General features: G+C 38.8%; 1 protein-coding gene across 1 annotated transcript; it reads left to right on the forward strand.

The window, feature by feature from the left end:
* The first annotated feature begins 4,011 nt into the window (after nucleotides 1-4,011).
* LOC116863343 (DEP domain-containing protein 4-like) lies at nucleotides 4,012-13,541 on the forward strand. The gene is made up of 4 exons (XM_032850814.1): nucleotides 4,012-4,164; nucleotides 4,775-4,952; nucleotides 12,062-12,199; nucleotides 13,504-13,541. The coding sequence occupies exons 1-4, from the start codon at nucleotides 4,012-4,014 to the stop codon at nucleotides 13,539-13,541; spliced, it is 507 nt and encodes a 168-aa protein (XP_032706705.1).
* The last annotated feature ends 8,608 nt before the right edge of the window (nucleotides 13,542-22,149 follow it).

Consider the following 22,149-nt stretch of genomic DNA (forward strand, 5'->3'; position numbering starts at 1 on the left):
GAAAACTTATTATTCACAGAATCCAATTTGTTAAAAAAAAAAAAAAAGGAAAAAAGAAGAAAAAGTCATCATACAAATAATGCCTGATTTTGACCTACAAACAAATTAGTTTGCACTTACAAGTTTAAGTCACTACTGACATGGCACTTTTAAGTCACTCGAGTCCAGTTCCACTGATGATTGTTATAGGGGTTGACCTACGAGTAGTGGTCTCCTTAATTAGTGATCAGAGGTGTGTATTCAATCGGATCCCAAGAAGTTTCGCAAGCTTTATCGGTCTAAACCCTCCTCCACCCTTTCGCTCCCGCTTAGAAAAAAAAAAGGGCGCAGGAGCCACCGAGGGGGTGTTAGTCTTTACAAAACACCTGCCCCACCCACCTCACACACAATAACCTTCCGTTCCAGAACTACAGCTACTGTCTGAAAAGGAAGCCTGGCTGTAGGGCGCTCGCTGTTCGGTAACCCAGGTAATCAGGTGCAGACCTCAGAACTGACTGGAGCTGTGTTCACCCAGTCGCGGAGCAGTGTCCAATTTCCCAAAAGGGAACCAAGATCGCCACCGCGGAAACCCGAGCTCCAGGCCTGAGAGAGGGGCTCTCCTCCCGCAGATGACTCCGGCCCTGGTCTCCCGTCGCCTCCAGGCCTCTTCGGGGGACTCGGGCCTCTCGGATCTCCTCCCTGGAGCTCGCCGCTCCCCCAGTCCGGCTTGGCGAAGGAGCCCACCGTCCCGGCCCGCACCCCGCAGGCCCGTCACCAGGCAACAGTCACCAGCTCTATGGGCCTTGGGAAGGCCTACCCAGGGCGCGGGTCTTTCCCTATTCCCTCCTCGCTAGCCTTAAGAGCCCAGGAGGGAGTGTAGCAGGTGAAGGAGATCGCCCGGTGCCCGTGGGCGGTCACTCACCTCTTCCCTTCTTTCCCCGGAGGGGCGGTGCTGGGGCTCGTTTCCCCCGCCCCCCCAAACGCTTCCTGGAGGCTCCTGTTCAGCCTCAGAGTGTGGCCGTGGCCGCCGGCTTACTCCATAACCTCCTCCACCACCGGTGCGGCCTCAAAGGCTGAAGCCGGAGGAGGGAAAGGGGAGGGGAGGGGAGGGACTGGGGAAGGAGAGTACGGGAGGGGGAAGAAGACCGAAAGACCGGCCGGCCAGGGCATGACGTCACTTCCGACAGGTTCGGAAGGGGCGGGGCCTAGTGAATATAGGCCCCGCCCCAACCCAGTACTCAGGGGCGGGGTTACACGCCGGGGGAGGAGCCGGAGCGCGAGAGCTAGTGGCGGTTCTTTCGACCCTGCGGTTTCGTAGCCTGGCCAGCTGGAGAGGGGTTCCCGGGCCATGACCGAGCGAGAGGAGTTTCGTGAGCCCTAGCGGTACCTTCTGTCGGAAAAGGAGGACAGAGAGCCCTATAGATCGTAACCAAATGCGTACTGAAGGGAAGGGCAGCTGAGAGGAGCGGGTGGTTTGGACCTGACTCCCGAGGGCCGTCCCTTTCCCAGCCCACCTGCCCTCTCTGGTCCTGGGTGAAGAATCACTACTCTTTTTCTCGAGCTACGCTCCCTGGGGTGTCCAGGGATGCAGTGCTTCACAAACATTAATATGCACACGAATCATCGGAGGACTTTGTTAAAATGCAGTTTGGATTCAGGAATCGGTTCTGATACTCTGCATTTCTAGTAAGTGCCCAGATAACGCCAACGCTGCTACAGGTCAGCAGGCTTTACTTAGAACGACAAGGGTTAAAGTACAAGGTGGCAAGCATGAGAACTATGTCCTTAACCCAGCCTGCTTGTTTAATGAAGGTTAGAGAGACAGATGGTCCACCCTTGTCTGCACCCACCATAGCCTTTTCCACCCACTCCGCCCTACCCTCTTACCTACTCGCCCATCACTCCTTCACCCATCGAATTCCTCGCTTTTCACTCCTCACCCTCTACCCCTTACTCCTGTCTCCACAGTACCCACAGGGTATTGGGCTATTATTTCAAGGATAAACAGACTGACAGTTTCTGTAACGGAAGACATTTGAAGGTGACGGGGCTTTTATTTATGTCATTTTATCATAAACATCAGAATATTATGGAATATTGGGCATCCTGTTTCCAGTCAAAGAAGGAGAGAGCTTTAATTCTTGGATTCTAACAAAAGACCTAGAAACAGCAGTCTAGATGTTTCAACTTATTTCCTTATTCTTAAAATTGTTTAATTAAAAATTCACTGGGGTAAAGAAGAAATGAGGAGTGACTCCTTAATGTATGGCTTTCTTTTTGAAGTGATGAAATGATCTGAAATTAAATAATAGTGATGGTTGCACAACTTTGTGAATGTACTAAAAAACCATTGAATTCTACATTTTAAAAGGGTGAATTCCAGTGTGACTGGTTGTCAGAGCAGGTGACTCTTGATCATGGGGTCATGAATTCACACGCCCCACCTTGGGCATAGAGCCTACGAAAAAATAATAATAATTTTAAAATAGGGATCTCATGGTGGCTCAATTAGTTAAGCAGCTGCCCTCAGCTCAGGTCATGACCCTAGGGCCCTGGGATCCAGCCCCACCTTGGACTCCTTGCTCTGCGGGAGCCTGCTTCTCTCTCTCCCCACTGCTCATGCTCTCTCACTCCCTCTCCCTCTCTCTCTCTCAAATAAATAAAATCTTTAAAAGAAATAATCTAAAAAACAAAGGTAAATTTGTGACATGTGAATTATAAATATCTCAATGAAAAAATTTTACTGTCTCCAATTAATTGAAAATGTATGTATGTATATTATTTAAAAGTTCACAAATATATATAATAAAAAGTGAACAAAGCTTAATTGTTTGAAGGTTAGTCTTCTAGACCTTTCTATTTATTTACATATATTTGTGTGTAATTCAGGAATTCATTTTTATGTAACTAAGATGATAGTATACACATTTTCTACTTGCTTTCATTTTTGTTTCGTTTTTCCTACTTAATGAAATCCTTCCACACTCTAAATTTCATTCTTCCAAATTAGCTGTTTAATATTCCACAGGAGAGCAATGACATAATTTATATAAATGTACTCCCAGGTTTATTGTTTTCAGGTTTTCATTATTCCTCACAACCTTTTTTCTTACAGAACAACTGGCAGATAAATTGATTCATTTTGTCCAGCTCCTTGGCCTAGATCTCTTTCATGAAGAACTTGCCATTGGTCAAGAAAGGCAAAATGAAGAAAGAAAAAGCAAAGAGCCTCATAAAGCCACAGCTCTAATAATCAAGACTCTAATGTGTATGTGCATTTCTTTTAAATATGCCCTAAAATAATATTCTTCAAGACTAAGTGTAGCTAGCAGTTAATCATGAAACACTAAGGGTATATAAATTCACACAATAATATATTCCATACCAGTGAAGCAAGTTCCTGGGTTTACTCTGTTTTTTGTTGGCAGACATGGTGCAGTCTTAGTAAATAGATTATGGTTTACATAAGATGGGAGGAAAAGAAAAGAGGTGCTGGCAGCAGATATGCCCTATAAAAGCATAAGGTTGTCAAAACTGGGAAACTTACATATTTTTGTGTAATCTAAATTTGTAAGAAAGATGTTTAATTTTTTTCTTTTCAGGATGCTCTGGTCCTTTTCAATCTACTCAGCTATGGGATGGTATTATTCACGCCCATCAGACTCAAGTGGAAATGAAAAGGAGACATCATTTATGAACATACAAACACTGTTTTACTGGTTCTGTTCCTGTTGATGTCGTATTAAGTCATTTTATGCAAAATATGTGCCTAAGTAGTGTAATGACACCTCTCTTCTTAAAGGAGTTTGTCTTGGGACGCCTGGGTGGCTCAGTTGGTTGGACGACTGCCTTCGGCTCAGGTCATGATCCCGGGGTCCCGGGATCGAGTCCCACATCGGGCTCCCAGCTCCATGGGGAGTCTGCTTCTCCCTCTGACCTTCTCCTCGCTCATGGTCTCTCTCACTGTCTCTTTCTCAAATAAATAAATAAAATCTTTAAAAAAAAAAAAGGAGTTTGTCTTTGCACATTCTAATGAATCATAAAGTATTTGAACCAGTAGGAATGAAGCTATTGGAAAATGAAAAGGAACTAGAATTTGAAAATTCAAACAGTAGTCTCTACAGATGTCTAGGCAATAAATCATCTTATATTTTTTGCCAAAGAAGAAAAGGATTCTGCGAATGGGTTAACTGATGAAATAAAAGTGAAGGAATCTTTAAGGTTAGTATCAGCCAATATACTGTAATATATTGTGTTTAGGCTCGGACAGAACTGACTTTGATGAGCTCAACTTAAACGTCATGCTTTCAGATTTATTCAGAAGCCAGTAAAAGAAAAGCCACGTGAAAATTAACCCATGTCTGTGTTTGCTCTAAAACCTCTATGGAAGACATTACCACATAATATTTTCAGAATTACAAGGAAAATTTGTATCTTCTTTGATGAGTTATAAGCTTTATAATTTTGAAAAGTGACTTAGCCAAAGTAAAAAGAGCCGAGATTATCTGGAAACTAAGAGTAAAAATTTTCTATTACTTCATAGTAATCATGTTAACTTTAGAATTAGTATATTTTATTTATTTACAATCCTAATTTGTCCTCTCTTGGTGACATTCTATTATCTAACAAATTATTACTGGCGTTTTTTTATTGTAAGCTCCCTGAAATCCACTGTGGAAATAGGGAATGTCTAAATAACTTTTAATAAGTTAAAATGTATATTTGAAATTCTGATCCCACATATAATATAGAGAATAGAATAGAGAATAGAATAGAATAGAATAGAATAGAATAGAATAGAAAAATCCACATATGCTTTCTTAACAGACCGGGAAATGAAATGATTTCAAATCCTCTAGCACAAGAGATTAGTGAGGAAAGAATAAAGGAACTTATTCATACAATGAGTGGGAATATGGCTTTACCTTCAAATATCATATTTGACAAAACTGTTCTCTCACTTTCAAAAGAAGGTAATTTCAGTTTTCATTATTTTTTCCAGAACTTTGTAAGGAAGAACTGATTTTTTAATTACCTTATTTTTTAGAACAGTTTTAGGTTCACAAAAAAATTGAGTGGAAAATAGAGTCCCCATGTATCCCCTGCCCCCATAGGTATCAACATCCTGTACCAAAATGATATACTTGTTACAATCTGTGAGCCTATTTTGATACATCATTATTATCCAAACCCTATAGTTTACATTAGTGTTCACTCTTTGTGTTATATATTATATATTACAAATATGTAATGACATGTATCCACCATTATAGAATCACACAGAATGGTTTCATTGCCCTAAAATTCCTCTCTGCTTCACTTATTCATTTTTCCCTTCCCCATAACTGCTGGTAACCAACTTTACTGTCTCCAAGAATTGACTTTTCAAATATGATAAAAGTAGTGTGTTTGGTGTATTGATTATCTACTCCTTTATTAGAGTTTCCTTCTACATAGCAATTTTATCAGACAAGACAGGTGAGCCAACATAGATTCAGTAACATTTATTTTTTTATAATGACTGTGATCAGATTAACTGAAGTGTTGAATCCATACTACCAGAAAAAAGACATTTAAACTCACTACCAGTCCTCACTATATATAATCCAAGACCATCTTCTACAAGCATATCCTTTTTCCATTGTATAAACCCTTCCCAAACTTCTCCCTACCCTTTACCTTTCAGGACAAACTAAGCAACCTGTTGCTACACTTTATTTACTTCATCTACTTGTGGTTTTCTCCTTATGTTGCCACTAAAGGTGGAAAGAAGAGCCCCATGCCCAGGGCAGTTAAGAGGGATGCATACATAATTCATGAATGGTTACATCTTTTATTGCATTTGGTCAAATCATTACAGAAGCAAGACAAGAATGATTTGCACCTTGGAGGAGCAAAATATAACAATAATTAAGAGAAGTGTCCTAAGGGAAAGACAAGGTGCCCAAAAGGGGGACAATAAAAGAGAAGTGGGACTAAAAGAGAACTCTGAGGAAGACTAGTGGACACTCAGAGGAAGAGGAGCCAAACAAAAGTGATTCTTATCTACTACACATAAAAAACAAGTTGTCCCATCATTTCCCTTTGAAGATGTAGGGTATCTCTAAAAATTCCTAACTAAAGATGGCTGTAATTTATCAGTAAATATGTCAATTAAAAAATAGTTTCCAATTATCGGGTCTTTCCCTTGCTAAGCAATCTGTTATGCATTTTGTATGTATGATTAACAATAGGCCTCTAAAGTAAGGATTAAAACTCCCATTTTATACTTGAGGAAACTGAGACTCAGAAGGATAAATAAATACATAAAACATAGTAGGAAAGGAAAGCTGGCATTCTGATGTACTTTTAAAATGTTATTATTGAATGTGAAGCATTCAAATAGTCCTACATGTTTTATTAACAAAAATTAGGAGTTCCCTACCCTTCTCCTCTCATTTCCTCCTCCCCAGAGACATCCATCTACAACTTGTATCTCCTATTTCTAAATAGCATGCTTATAATGCCATCTCATGATCTTTTGTTTTAGATACATCTATTAATTTCCTACAGAGGAGAATCAGGTTCTAGATCTCTCCCCTCCCTGATATCTTATCTCCCAAACATCTTTTTTTTATTAAGGTTTTATTTATTTTAAAATAAATAGAAAAAGAGAACAAGTGGTGGGAAGGGCAGGTGGAAAGGGAGAGAATCTCAAGCAGATTTGGCACTAAGTGCGGAGCCCACTCAATCCCATGACTCTGAGGTCACAACCTGAGCCAAAACCAAGAGTCAGATGCTCAACCAACTGAGCCACCCAGCACCCCCCACAAAATACTTTAAATGGTACATATGTTTTTATATACTCTTTTATGGGTGATAGAATTAACAGAAAATGTTAGATGAAATTAAGAAAGATATATGCAGATTAAATACTACTGCATTTAGCCAGAAATTTTAAACATTAAGTCATAAAAGAATGAACTATTAAGCTTTGTAAAAAGAAAAAAGAGAGTTTTTATGTTAAAACAAAAATCATCCAAGTCTGGGAACCACTGCTTTAGTTTAGACTGATAATTTTATAGATAAGGGAACAGACTTAGAGAAATTAGATAATTTGCCAAGTTTCCACATTTAACTAATGTCATCAGATTCAGACATAGATTTCCATACTTTTATCAGTGTTTTATCATTATTGTTGCAGCAAAGTGTTGCTAACTTATGACATGAGAATGATTGAAATGTGTTTGGTGTATGTTTGCTCTTTGCTCCAACTGAATGTGTCAGCCTTCGGAATAGAGAAACACAAAAATTATTTTAGTTGTTCTTTCTAACAAAAGCATAGTTTGCAATGGAGTTTTTCATAGGTTACTAAGAAGAAATCCTTTTATCTTCAAAAGCCTTTTAAATCTCATAGTTTGGGGGGTTTTCTGGGTTTTGTCTCTGTAAAAAGGTTTGCAAAAGAGAACTAACTTGAAAATTCACTGATTGCTCATGTATTTAATGCAAAAAAAATTCACTTGCTTAGAAGAAAAATGTTCAAACCAAAATTTTCTGGAGAAAGTACATTTGGAAGTTTCTCTCATTGCTAACAAATCAGACATAAACTGAAATTATGATTTCAGGAAAACTGAGACTCAGAAGGATAAATAAATACATAAAACATAGTAGGAAAGGAAAGCTGGCATTCTGATGTACTTTTAAAATGTTATTATTGAATGTGAAGCATTCAAATATCCACTGAAATCTGATTTTTTTTCGTGATCTTCTAGCATAAAACAACCCCAGCAGACATATTAACAGACATAAAATTAGGAATAAAATAATACAGGCACTAGCTGATTTTATAAAATTAAATAATTAGCTGGCCAACAAGACAATTTAAGCCACTTTCTCTTTGACAAAACATGGCTGGTTAGAGGTCCGGGCTGGCTCAGCTGGTAGAGCATGTGACCCTTTTTCTTTTTAAATGTTTCAAGTTTTTATTTAAATTCTAATTAGTTAACATGTAGTATATTAGTTTCAGAGAAGAATTTAGTGTTTCAACACTTACATATAACACCCAGTGCTCACAAGTGCCCTTCTTAACATCCATCACACATTTAGCCCATACCCCACCCACCTTCCCTCCAGAAATCCTGTTTGTTCTCTGTAGTTAAGAATCTCTCTTATGATTTACCTCTCTCTTTTTTCTTTCCCCCATGTTCATCTGTTTTGTTTCTTAAATTTCACATATGAGTGAAACCATATGGTATATGTCTTTCTCTGACTCATCTCACTTAGCATAGTACTTTTAGCTCCATCCACACTGTTGCAAATGGCAAGATTTCATTCTTTTGAAGGCTGAGTAATATTCCATTACATATGTATACCACCTCTTCTTTATGCATTCATCGGTCAATGTACATTTGGGCTTTTTCCATAATTTGACTATCATTGATGAGAATATGTGACTCTTGGGGCCTCTGGGTGGCTCAGTTGGTTAAGCATCTGCCTTTAGCTCAGGTCATGATCCTGGGGTCTTTGGATAGAGCCCTCTCCCCCACTTGTGCACCCTGCTCAGTGGGAAGTCTGCTTCTCTCTCCCTCTGACCTTCCCTCCCGCCCCCGCTCCTGTTCTCACTCCCTCTCTCTCTCTCTCTCAAATGAATAAATAAAAGCCCTAAATAAATAAATAAATCTTTTGATCTTGGGTTTGTAAGTTCAAGCTCCATGTGGAGTGTAGAACATACTAAAAAAAAAAAAAAAAAAGGCTGGCTAAAGGTATGCAATTGGCAGCACACCTATATAAATTTCATCCAAGAAATAGAAATATCAGTTCCTCTATTTTTGAGAAAAGCCATTTCTTAATCTCCAAATAACTAAAAAACTACTTCACTTGAGTTGAAAACTCTGCTCGCCGTGGTAAAGTAGCGTGATCACTGCTGGCTTCATTGCAAATTTGCATTTGTTTGGTACGAAGAGTTAAGGTGCACCTTTGCTGAGACTTGTTTGCTTTTTACAGTTATTTGGTTTTTTACTAATAATATCATGACTAATATTTCAAAAATATATGTGTGTATTGTTTTAGAAATGTTAGGGTGCAGAATACAACCTCTCCCTCATTTCTGTGGGGGTAGGTCTCAGCAATGTCGATACCGGCTAGAGCAACTCCATTGTTAATACGTTTTACTCGACTTCCAGAATGTTTGGACAAAGGTTTCCTCAGTGGGAACATACTGAACACACTGTACTCCTCCTACCAAAACATTTGCACACTTAATGAAATTGCCTGTTTACTTACTTGTCTTTATTCCCACTAGAGTGTGAGGTACTTAGGGACAGTCCTTTTCTTGTTCATCATTGTATCCCCATTGAATGGCACAACACTTAGCTGTTGGTAAGTGTAAACATTTAATGGATAAATGACGTAAGTACAGTCTCCTCACTGAAGATTTTCTTTTCATATATACATCCTGTACATATATATGTATATACATATATATATATATGCACATATGTACATGTGTATATAATCTATCCTAAATACTGGATAGGTTGTACATTCATCAAATGCAGAGTCTACCCCCCCCGCTTGTATCCTCCACTCAGCACAAAGATCACTGAGTATGAAGTGCTCCATAAAGGTAACAATAATGATGGTATGTGTCACCACATATCCATCTTGAGTTTGGGGGGCCTGGGTGGTTCAGTTGGTTAAGTGGTCAGCTCTTGATTTTGGCTCAGGTTATGATTTCAGGGTCTTGGGATCTAACCCTGTGTTAGGCTCTGCGCTCAGTGGGGAGTCTGCTTGTCTTCTCCCTCTCTGTCTGCTCCTCTTCCCACTCTCTATCTCTCTCAAGTAAATAAATCTTTTTAAAAAATCTATCTTGAGCTGATTTCTCTACACAGAACTAGCTATTCTGTTTATCATCTCTGCATTGGGTTACTATGTTCTAGACATGCACATTTCTCTGCTCTGTCTCCTTCAGATCCTTGTTTAAATACCATCCTCCCAATGATAGTTTAAAATTATAATACTGGAGCACTTGGGTGGCTCAGTTGGTTAAGCGTTTGCCTTCAGCTCAGTTAATGATCTCAGAGTCCTGGCATTGAGTCCCACATCAGACTCCCTGTTTACTGGGGAATTTGCTTCTCCCTCTTCCTCTGCCCCTTCTCCTGCTCATGTTCTCTTCCTCTCTTGAGCACGTGCACTCTCAAATAAATGTAATATTTTTTTAAAAAGGATTAAAATTGCAATACTAACCCATCTTGCACTGCTTCTCTTCTTCTCTGCTCAGTTTCTTTCCATAAAACTTATCACTAACAAACACACTACATATTTCACTTCTTGTTTGTTTGTTTCTCTGTTTATTGCCTCCCGTCCCCCTCCCCTAGAATATAAGCTCTGTTAAGGTAAGGATTTTTGCCTGTTTGGGTTACCATTATATGTCTGGCACCAAGAACAGTGCCAAGAACAAACTAGGTCTCAATAAATATTTGTTGAATAAGCTAATGTTCTGCCTTGATGCTCTTGCAGAATACCCTTTTTTCCAGTTTTGGACTTATTTATAATATATCTACTTGTGTTTCTCAGTGATTTCATAAAATTTGCCTTTGCCCATTTCATATGTGGCTATGTCAGCCTCCTTATTTAGGGTATGGCTGCTGAAAGTCCACTAGTTTTTATGTATTTTTTTCTAACACCTGTTCAGTGCTATGCCAAAAGATTAGTACTAACAAATGTGGACTAATTGATTAGAGGCTATTTATGATACCAAGTTTTCACTAAAAGACAGCTAATTTGATTTATTTTTGGTCATTAACTCAAAGATAGCAAAGTGAGATGCCTTTAGGAGGCAGACAGATCAGAGATCAAGGGAGTACTTAATTATCAATCATGTAAAGATACATACATTATTGTTTTGCTTGAAATGTATGGCCCTCTCAGGCTATTTTTCCTTTTCCCACTTAACACAGAAATGGAAATATATGCAGGGAAAACTACAGCAAAACCAATAGGACAGTATCAAGAAAATGGTAACTGAGACCCTGCCATACTGTTTGGGGTACAACGGAGTGGTAGGGTTTATGGTTAACTGGAAATGACATGCCAACCCGAAGAGAGTACCCAATAATTCATACCGTCTGTGGTTAGGCATTTGAATTCAAGCCCAGTGTTTTATGAGATCTTGTGATTTTTTTACAAGAAAGCTTGAAACCCAGAATTTTACAAGAAATCTGTCATTTTTATATAAGTTAATTTTATTCAAAATACTTTGTAACCAAACAACCCATAGCTATGGTCCAAATTTAATGCATAGGCTACCAGGTTGGGAGGTCTGCAAGAGATTTACAATAGCTACTACTTTTATAATTTTGTTTGACTTAAAGGAAAAACAATATATTAATTATGATCTCATGATTAGGATAATGAAAAATTTCATTAACTCTTAAAAGAAATGACCAAAAACCCAAGTTAAGATTAACCTAATACTGTATTTTAATTTAAAAGTAAGAAATACAGTTATCTGTGCCACTTGAATAAAATTATAATTAGTAATCTTATATTCTCTTGGATGTGTACAATAACTCTTAAGCTTGAGCAGCAGTTTTTTATATTTGGAATTAACCTATTGTTGGCTTTCAAAGCTAGGTCAGGAGCATCTGGGTGGCTCAGTCAGTTAAGCAGCCAACTCTTGATCTCAGGGTTATGAGTTCAAGCCCCATGTTTGGCTCCATGCTGGGCATGCAGCCTACTTAAGAAAAATATAAATGAGGTGCACCTGGATGTCTCAGTCATTAAGTATCTACCTTCGTCTCAGGTCATGATCCCAGAGTCCTGGGATCAAGCCCCACCCTGCTTGGCAGAAGGCCAGCTTCTCCCTCTCCCACTCCCCCGATTGTGTTCCCTCTCTCACTGTGTCTCTCAAAATTAGTCTCTTTAGATTTGGTTAAATATAAGCTAGACTTTATTAGATTTTATCAGTTTTTAGGTAGTTAATGGAAATGTTAACTATCTATTTGTTTTTGTTTTTAATCTGGGGTGGACAACTGGTTTATTAATGCATCATTTAAATGTCTGGATACTTTCCTGACCAGTTATAGTTACAGTTAATCAGCAGTTAGTACCAAAAGGAAAGACAGACTGAGTATACTGAAGATACTCTTTGATGTCATAATAAAATACTATAATCAAGAGAGAGATTGCCTATTAACTGATGAGTATTCTGATATTCAGTCAGGAATTATTGAACTTCTAGGTAAAAGAAGATATTTAAACCTTAGTTTTTTTTGTATAATAATATTTTATTTTTTAAAGATTTTTAAAATTTATTTGACAAAGAGAGATCACAAGTAGGCAGAGAGGCAGGCAGAAACAGAGGGGGAAGCAGGCTCTCTGCTGAGCAGAGAGCCTGACATGGGGCTCGATCCCTGGACCCTGAGACCATGACCCAAGCCGAAGGCAGTGTCTTAACCCACTGAGGCACCCAGGCGCCCCGGTATAATAATATTTTAAAATATTTTATTTATTTATTTTATAAAGAGAGAGAGTAGGGGTGTGGAAAGGAGCAGAGGGAGAGGGACGACATGCTCAGTCTCATGACCCTGAAATCAAGAGTCAGACCCTTAACTGACTGCACCACCCAGTTACCCCTAATTTTAAAGATACAAGTTTCATGGGGAACCTGGTTGGCTCAGTCAGTGGTGCATATGAATCTTGATCTCAAGGTCATAAATTCAAGCCCTACATTGGATGTAGAGCTTACTTAAAAAATGGCAGAACATTTAATAAACTGAGTATTACATTTTAATATTTTTCTTCAGTGGTGTCAAAGTACTTGATGAAGTCTTTTTTCACAACACTAATGTTACCTGCCATGTAAATTGTACTATCAAATGTAACTAATGTAGTATAGGACATTAGATCTAAGGTAACTTTATCACAGGGGCATTGTAAGAAACATATTTTAATATAGTATAGCATTAGAGAGCTGAGGTATCTGGAAATATTAATTTCTGATGTATTAACTTGGCGATCTTTTACAAAAATAAAAACTGAGTGACATACATTATGTCACTTTTTTAGCTATGTAAGTAGCCATATAATTTCATGTTAAAAATAAAATACTATTTGATAATGCTGGATGTAATTATGCATGTGCTTTCCACATAGAATTATAAAGATTTATTCATTTTTTATTAGAGAGAGAGTGTGTGGGGGTAGGGGGAGGGAGATGGGAGAGGGTGGGTGGGCAGAGGGAAAGAGAGAAGAAGAGGGAAAGACTCTCAAGCAGACTTCTCGCCTAGCTGGAGTTGGGCAGGGGGCTTGATCCCATGACCCATGAGATCATGACCTGAGCCAAAACCAAGAGTCAGTCCCTCAACGTACTAAGCCACCCAGGTACCCTATAGAATTATAAAAATAGTTTCCTGTGTGTTTGAAATATTTCACCATAAAACCTTCTTCCTGTAAAAAAGAATCCACAAACCAAATACAGCATCATAGTGTTATAACTGACTACCAAGTATTACAATCTCCATTTTTTTGTAACCCATGTTACAGAAAATGGGAAAAGAATAGAAGCACTTGAAACAGCATAACTGTATCTAGGATTGTTACTGCGCAATGTTAGAGAAGAATCATGAGGGCTACTTACCTTTATAACTCTTGCATCAGAACCTAACACCCACAAGTTAAAAAAACGGGGAAAAATTTTCAATAACTGTTTAATGATTTTCTGGTCTTTTGTAAAAAAAAAAATCATTTAAGCTAAGGTTAATCTTTCTGTTTACAGTGTGATAACAAAACAGTGATCCTGAAAACTCTTGTCAAATCAAAGCAGTTTTGCAAATGAGATCATTATTGAAAGTATGGGCAGGGGTTGCCTGGGTGTCTCAGTCATTAAGCGTCTGTCTTCAGCTCAGGTCATGATCCCAGGGTCCTGGAATAGAGCCCCACATGGGGCTCCCTGCTCAGCGGGAAGCCTGTTTCTCCCTCTCCCACTCCCCCTGCTTGTATTCTCTCTCTTGATGTCTCTCTCTCTGTCAAATAAATAAAATCTTTAAAAAAAAAAAAGTATGGACAGAACAACTAGTCTGGTTTTTACTGGAGTATCACTCTGAGCTATTCAAGGTATCTCTGGCATTTTGCCCGGGCGCATTTATTACTAAACTATTTGTGTCCAACAAAAAGGTAAATCATTCACTTAATAAATAATTTACTGAGTACGTGTAATGTGCAAAGTTTGAAGGGATGCTGTTTCCCCATATCCACTAAAAAGAAGAAGCAGACTTAAAACAATGTCAATATTTGCAAGCATATTCATACATTTCTTCAACCCATTTCTGGTGCATTACTAAGTGCCAGGCACTGTTACAGCGGTTAGAGTACATCAGCATACAAAACACAATGATGCAGGCCCTTGAGGAGTTTATATCCAAGCAAGGGACAGCAGACAATAAAAAAATACACATCATATAAATCATATACATATAAATCATCAGGTCGTATAGTTTGATGGAAGGCAATACATGGAATACTTGCAATATAAAGGGAAAAATTGCTGGTTAAGGGGATTTAGGGTACTAGAGTGAGGGAGAGCAGGAGCTTACAGTATTAAGGCAGCCAAGATTAGCCTCATTAAGAAAGTAAGAGTTGAGGGGTGCCTGGGTGGCTCAGTGGGTTAAAGCCTCTGCCTTCAGCTCAGGTCATGATCCCAGGGTCCTGGGATCGAGCCCCACATCGGGCTCTCTGCGCAGCGGGGAGCCTGCTTCCTCTTCTCTCTCTGCCTACTTCTCTGTGATCTCTGTCTGTCAAATAAATAAATAAAATCTTAAAAAAAAAAAAAAAAGAAAGAAAGAAAGTAAGAGTTGAGCAAAGCCTGGAAGGGGGAGAGAGATTCAGCAAAATGGCTGGGAGGTCTGTGTAGGATAGAGGTCTTGGGCAGAGAGAACACTTCTCTCGCCCAGCTGGAGAATGCTTCTCTTCCCACACCCAGAGAGAATGCTTTCTATTGCAGAGGACCTAGGGATGATGCATGCGTGGATGCTGAGGAACAGCAAGAAGTGGTGAGCAGAGGGGAAAGTAGTAGGAGATGAAGTCAGAGAAGTTGGGGGCCATTGTAAGCTATTGGAGAAACTTTGTTTCTGCTTGGAATAAAATGGGGGATCACTGGAGGGTTTGAGCAGAACAGTACCAGTAGCCTGATTTGACGGACATTTATAAAGATAATCCCATCTTTTTTTTATATATATATTTTATTTATTTATTTGACAGAGAGAAATCACAACTAGGCAGAAAGGCAGGCAGAGAGAGAGAGGAGGAAGCAGGCTCCCCGCTGAGCAGAGAGCCCGATGTTGGGCTCCATCCCAGGACCCTAGGACCATGACCTGAGCCGAAGGCAGAGGCTTAACCCACTGAGCCACCCAGGCATCCTGATAATCCTATCTTTTGTGTTGAGAATGGGTTGTACAGGGGCAAAGGTGGAAGTGGGAACATCTTTTTTGAAGGCTCTTGTACTAATCTGGACAAGAGATATGGTGACTTGAAGAAAAAGAGTAGCAATAGAGTTAGTAAGATAGAGTCAGATTCTTGATATATTTTGAAATATCTTAGGAAAAGGATTGTCTTTTAACCTCACTCTATATTTTAGTACCAGGCAGTGGCATTTTTAGCATTATTTCTCTTAAAGCCTCTACAAAGAATTGTTCCTTCTTCAATTTCTTGGTTTAAAAAAATTCTGATGTCACAAGAAACACATTAGCTCAAATTTTGTAGCAGTTCTGTCAGCCTTAACTGAATCTTCTTTTTCATTATTTCAGAGAAAAAGATGGTTTTAAGTATATATAATGGAAGCAGTCCCCCATTTATGAATTTTGTTGTTTTGTTTTAAGTAAATGTTACGCCCAGTGTGGGGCTCGAACTCATGACCCTGAAATCAAGAATCACATGCTCTGCTGACGAACCAGCTGGGTGCCCCACCGCCATTTGTGAATGTAGAATAAAATATATTCAAGTCAGTTGTTATTCTGCACCTAGTTTTTCATCAAAATAATAATAATTATTATTATTATTGGGGCCAAGTTTACATAAATCTTTAATTCTACAGTCACTAAACCAAAATTCATGTGTATGATTTACTTGTCAAATAGTCCCCAGATTCCAAGTAGGAATTACGATGAACATCTCCCCTGCCCTCCCCTTCCTTGCCACTTAACTTCTGCACATTCTTCTTTCTCACCCTACCTCCTCCTCTAGGTAAATAAATTATCTTTTCTACCTATGGCCAAAAAGTTACCCTGTCCTGTCAGAACTAGCGGTGTCCTAGAGAAACTCACTGGTTCAAATTTTGTAACAAGCCACAAAAGAACTTGACATGGGGGTGGGATTCAATAAATGAGGGGTGAGAGGACGCTTCTGGAAACCCAGGATAGGGTATTTCAGGGAGGCTGAGATTTGGCTATTTATGATAGGGGCTAAGCTTTTCCCTGTTACAGGGTTTACCTATGCTATCTACAAGCCTGTCTGGAACATTTTTCTCCCAAACCTTATGGCTTATTCCTTCACATCTGTGAAGGCCTCTGCTTAAAATGTTATCATTTCAGAAACACAGAAAGCTTCCCTAAGATAGCTACCCATCTTCTTCCTTCTAACCTCTTACCCTCTTTTATGCTTTCTTAATGGCACTTAACCCTGCCTGAAATTATATTATGTGTTTGCTGATTTTTTAAATTGTTTTTCTCTCCCAAGAGAACCTAAATTTCATGAGTTCAGAAACTTTTCTTTTCTTTTTTTACTTCAGAAGTTTGGTTTGTTTATTCATCACCTAGGACAGTGTCTGGAACATAGCAATCACTCACTGAATTTTCACTGAATGACAGAATGAATTAATGGGGACAGCTCCATGACTGGAAATCAGCAGTACATTTGAAGCTAATGGAAATGTATCCCAGGGTCCAGGATAAAAGAGCTGTGTGGGGTGCCTTGCATAACAATATTAGCGGATGGATTATTTACCCCAGATACATACAGTAATCTGGGATTACTTTTGTGTAACCCAAACTGGAAAGGAATATTTATCTTTTTTTAGAGGATAAAATTGTAATATATTTAAAAGCAACCATTTATATATGGACCATGTAATTACAATGTAAGATTATTTAGACCACTGTTTTATGGAAATACAAATTTTCGTTATTATAGGAGAGCATTACACTAAGGATTGGTTAGCCTAGTTTCAGTTAAAGTACATACATGAGAGTAGAAAATAGAATATGAAGAATTCTAAAAAAGTTTCAAGTATTTATACCCTCTATAATTCAGAGACCTTCTGCTACCCGCCCCCTCTCTCCATCTGCAGCCCTCTTCCTCTACTCATTGGTCAAAAATTTTGAGACGTTTTTCTTATGTTGGATTCCTGGCTAGAAAAAAAATCATATTAAATATTTGAAAATACCTGTTTTTATGTTGGATAAAACACAAAAACTGTTTTATGTTGGATCTGGTTGTAAGAAACTTAAGAAGTTTCTATGTGGAGAAGATCCAGATGCCATACCAGATATTGATTCAGATTTGTCCTTTCTTCATCATTAAGAGACTATTATAGCCAAGTAAGTTGGAAAGGAGCCAAGGGAGAGTGTGTAATAAATATATAATAAAAGATAGTTATACGAAGGTAATTTTTTTATTTCCAGTGCAAGTTCTTCTGTAGTTCTTTTTGAAAGCTCTTTGTCTGATTACCTTTAATCTAAAAAGGTGAAAATTTTCTCTCTCAATGCTGCTTCCAAGTCTCACCTTCCCTTCTATTACCTACCTGCCTGATTCCTTGCTCCTATGCTCTCTCTCACATCTCTTTTTCTGACTGTCTCAGATTCTTTCTCATATGTATCATTCTTTCTCATCCCTTTCCTTATCTTTTCTAGGAAATGACCAAGTTTTATAGAGGAACCTGACCTTCCCAGTTGAATAAATGCCATGAATTGTTTCACTCGATGTCTTGTGGCAATTGATCTCATTCTTTAGTTTAGATTTTCTTTAAACTATCAAATATTTTCAGTATTAATTTCCTAAGATTGTCATGTGAGAGGCAAAATAGCGTAATAGATCTAACTGTGGGTCCTGGGACCAAATTACCCAGACAAGTGGCTTAATCTCCTTGTGCTTCATCTTCCTCATTTACAAAATGGGAATAAGAATGGCATCTACCCCCCTGGGTAATTATTAAATATGTCACATTTATACTCAATAATATCATAAATTTAAAAATATTACAAATATTTAAATTGTATAATTATTTAAATATTAAATACTATTAACATTTACTATTACTTGATACTAATATTGAGCCCTACTATGTGTCAGACACTGTGCTGAAAACTAACAGAGGTTTATGAAATTATTTCTTCTACACAATATATTTTGTAGGCATTACTACTATCCTATTTTATAGGTGAGGTAATTGAAGCTTTAGAGAGAAGTTAATTAACTTGGCCAACTAGAAAAGTAGGTAACGTTGTTATTCTTAAAAAAACAGTTTCTGAGGCATTACTAATTTTTAGAAAAACATTCATACAGTGGGACATAAATTTATTTTCCTGACTTACTTGGAACTTCTCAGCCAATAGATTTTTTCTCATTCCTTTCTTTAAACACAGGGCATGTGGCAAAGGGTATGTTGCCACATGTATCCTGTCTGTTGGATGCAGTTAAACAGCAATGCTAATAAAGTATTCTGAACTTAGCATCTGGAATATTTTTGGATTAATTCAATCATATCTTACTAAATTTCATTCGGCTGCCACTACTATAGTAGCTTTTTACATTCAATTTCTCATTACTTTTGGCTTTTGAGAGAAGTGGAGGAGTTGCAGGCATTTAATATTTATTTCTGTTCAACAACATGCTTTAAAGAGAGATAATGAATATGAGTCCTTGCACAGGGCTATGTACTGCAAGCATTTGGAAAGTGAAAAATGATCTCATAATATTTCCCCCTAAATAGCTTAGTTCTTTTGTCTCTTCGTGAAGTTTATCCCTTATTGAATAAGATTCAGATTGTATCCTTATATAATTTAACTGAAAAATTTTTAAGATTTTATTTATTTGTCAGAGAGAGAGAGTACAAGTAGGGGGAATGACAGAGAAGCAGACTCCCCGCTAAGCAGGGAGCGCAACATGGGGCTCGATCCCAGGACCCTGGGATCATGACCCAAGCCAAAGGCAGACACTTAACAACTGAGCCACCCAGGTACCCCTAGGGAGATGACTGAATCCACTTTGGCCTTTTGACTTAAGATATGTGTGAGACATCCTGGTTGAGCTTTTCAGTAGGGCAGCTGGATTCACACCATTGAAGCTCAGCGGGGAAATAGGAGCTAAAACTAAATATCTGGGAGCACATGGAAACTGAGGTCATTTGGAGTACATTGAGTAAAATAGGAGGTCCAAGAATAAAACATTAAGGAACACCAATAGTCAAGGGACGAGTAAAGAGGAACCTAAGAATGAGACAGAGAAGCAATGTGAGGCGGGAACTGAGTAAAGTCAGACCCATAAAGCCAAGGAGATGTAGCATTTTAAGGAGGAGGACTCCGTGTGGCAGATCAGGACTGCAACGACTCTCTGGAGCCGATTCGTGAGAGCGGATTCAGTCAGCAGTGTGACAAAAACCAGGTTGCAGTGGGATGAAAGGGAATGAATGGGGAATGAATGGATTGAGAAATTAGGAGTGGGTGTACGATAAGGGGAAGAGAGAAAAGTGGGCTATAATTGGGGTGGTGCTGAGTCAAGCCAGAGGCTCCAGCATACTGATCCACTGAGAGGAGAGCAGAGGACATGTGCTCAAGGGCACGGACCAAGGGTTTGCCTGGCACAGAAGGAGGGATATTGGAATAAAGACGATAGTGTGTGTGGATGTAAATAAATGGGGAGGGCCAAGGTAGAACGTTGAGAGCGATTGCAAGAGATGCACTCGTTTTCTTTGACGAACTAGGAAGAAGAGATATTGTCTGAGGAGTTGGACCAATGAATGGATCCTGTGAGAAGAGAAATAGACTGTCAGGTGAATGGGAAAAGCAGCTGAGAAAGGACAAGTAAATGTTGATGAGGAATTTTGAGCACCTGGACGCTGCAGATTGTAAATGTGAGTGGTGCCAGTTTGTACAGTACGATTTTGTCAGCAGCACTTACTTACTCGAATGCCAGAGTGGAAAAGGCGGATTCAAGCACTGATGATGAGCTGAGATGCTGCTCATCAGCTGTTGCAGGTTAGGAGCATAGGCGTTCGTGAGAAAGTGGTTCAAATGTTCAGTTCTGTATCTAACTCAGGAGAGGAAAGAAGAGGTGATGGACAAAGAAAGGTGGCCCATGAGGATTTGACATTCTGAGATTGAGAAGAGTGGTGACAGCTCCTAAGCCAGTATATCATAGCGGGAAAGACTCCAGGCCCTGGGAGGGCACAGTCCTTATTTCAGATCCTAGCTAAGTCACTTGTTAGCCACGTGGTCCAAGCTTTTGTTCGTCAATAAGGTAGGGCTGATATGAATAATACCTACACACCTAGACCTGAGGTTACTAAAGACTTAATGAGGGAAAAGTACAATAAGTTTGGCACATGGTATGCACTCATGTTAAGCTACTACTCTATTGTTACGTGAAGGATAGTAGATTCTAGATAGAGAGTTGGGTCCAGGTGTTTAAATTTTCAAAGACAGTATAATTCCAGGGTATCACTATAGGTGTGTTTAAGTAAAAGCCATTTTGGTGATGATAGATAAAAACCCTAAAATTGATGGCTTTCAGGATTTCAAAGGTTACTCTGATTGAGAACTGCTTTCGTATGTGGGGGCTAAGGTGTCTTCAATTGTAGGTGAACATCAGGAGTCGCTTAGTTGATTGTACGTGCTAAGACAGCTCACAGAACAGTGAAAAAAGCACTGCTCGTGTTCATGAAATTATTTGTGTTTTGAACATGCCTCTGATGAGGTTCATGACATGCCACAGCAAAATATGGCATTTGGCATATTGAATACTTTAAGCTGAAAGAGTCTGAAAACATGGCAGAAGCAGGAAAGCCACCCTGACCTTCTCCCCCCTTGCTCATCACTCGTCTTCCCTGATAAAAGCCATAAAACAGGGGCACCTGGGTGGCTCAGTGGGTTAAAGCCTCTGCCTTTGGCTCGGGCTTTCCACTCAGTGGGGAGCTCGGGTCATGATCCCAGGGTCCTGGGATCAAGCCCCGGAAACCTAGCATAAAAGTATGAGGACTGTTTCTTTGAGTTTCCATTTCCTTATGGAGGTTCCTGTGGCAAACAAAACTTAATTTGTATGCTTTTCTTCTCTTAATCTGTCTTTACCACTTTACTTTTGAGACCCAGCCTGGGACCCCAAGAGGGTCAAGGAAAACTTTTTCCTCCCATATGCCTCCAACTTATTAACCACAACACTTAAATCCCTTGTGTATTTGTGTGATTATCCTTAAAATATGTTAAGGAAGATGGATAAAAGGTACACATTTCCACTTACATAAGTTATGGGGATATAATATACAGCATGATGATTATGGTTAATAATACTGTATTGCATATTTGAGAGTTGCTGAGAGAGTATATCTTTAAAAAGTTAAGAAAGTTTTTAACTTTTCAAAGGAATACAAATTAAGTTCATGTATCCTGATTCACTTAATCATGCCATTAAAATCACTTACTAAATGCGCTATTATCGGGGATCTGGTACAGTTAATTCTGTTAAAAATAATTTTTCCCACAGAAAAGGAACATTTTAATGCATTTGTTTTCTGAAGAAAGCATGCACTTTTCTTTGTATGTATTATTTTTAAGTTACTTTCTTAGGCGACTGTGAATCGTCTAAGTAGAGTAAGATTTTTTAAAGTAGAGTATTTTAAAAGTCACAAATCTAAAATTCTTTAATATCTAAAACCATGATTTTGGCTTCTCTAAATCTTCATTACCCCAGAGAGTATTTTATGGGTTTCTTCTTCCCTCCTGGTTTTCTTCTCTCCCTCCCTCCCTCCCTCCCTTCCTCCTCCTCCCCTCCTGTCTTCTCCCTCCCTCTCTGTTTTTAAGTTGGTTAGGTCACGTTGTGACATCATTTTTTCAATGCCATATAGGTTGTGGATTAAATCTCTGCTGCAAGTTACACAGCAATACATTCTTTTGTGGTCTTAACTTGTGCTTTGATCAGAGAAGAATG

This window comes from Lontra canadensis, unplaced genomic scaffold (genome assembly GCF_010015895.1).
Source record: "Lontra canadensis isolate GAN:19392208 unplaced genomic scaffold, GSC_riverotter_1.0 scaffold935, whole genome shotgun sequence".
Lineage (NCBI taxonomy): Eukaryota > Metazoa > Chordata > Mammalia > Carnivora > Mustelidae > Lontra > Lontra canadensis.

What these genes read in the sequence shown, in the direction of transcription:
- LOC116863343 (XM_032850814.1), top strand. Translation starts at nt 4,012, where the DNA reads ATGAATCATAAAGTATTTGAACCAGTAGGAATGAAGCTATTGGAAAAT. An exon ending in GAAAAGGATTCTGCGAATGG is followed by an intron (nt 4,165 to 4,774) that starts GTTAACTGATGA and finishes AGAATAGAATAG; the next exon opens with AATAGAAAAATCCACATATG. An exon ending in TCTCTCACTTTCAAAAGAAG is followed by an intron (nt 4,953 to 12,061) that starts GTAATTTCAGTT and finishes GTTAATCAGCAG; the next exon opens with TTAGTACCAAAAGGAAAGAC.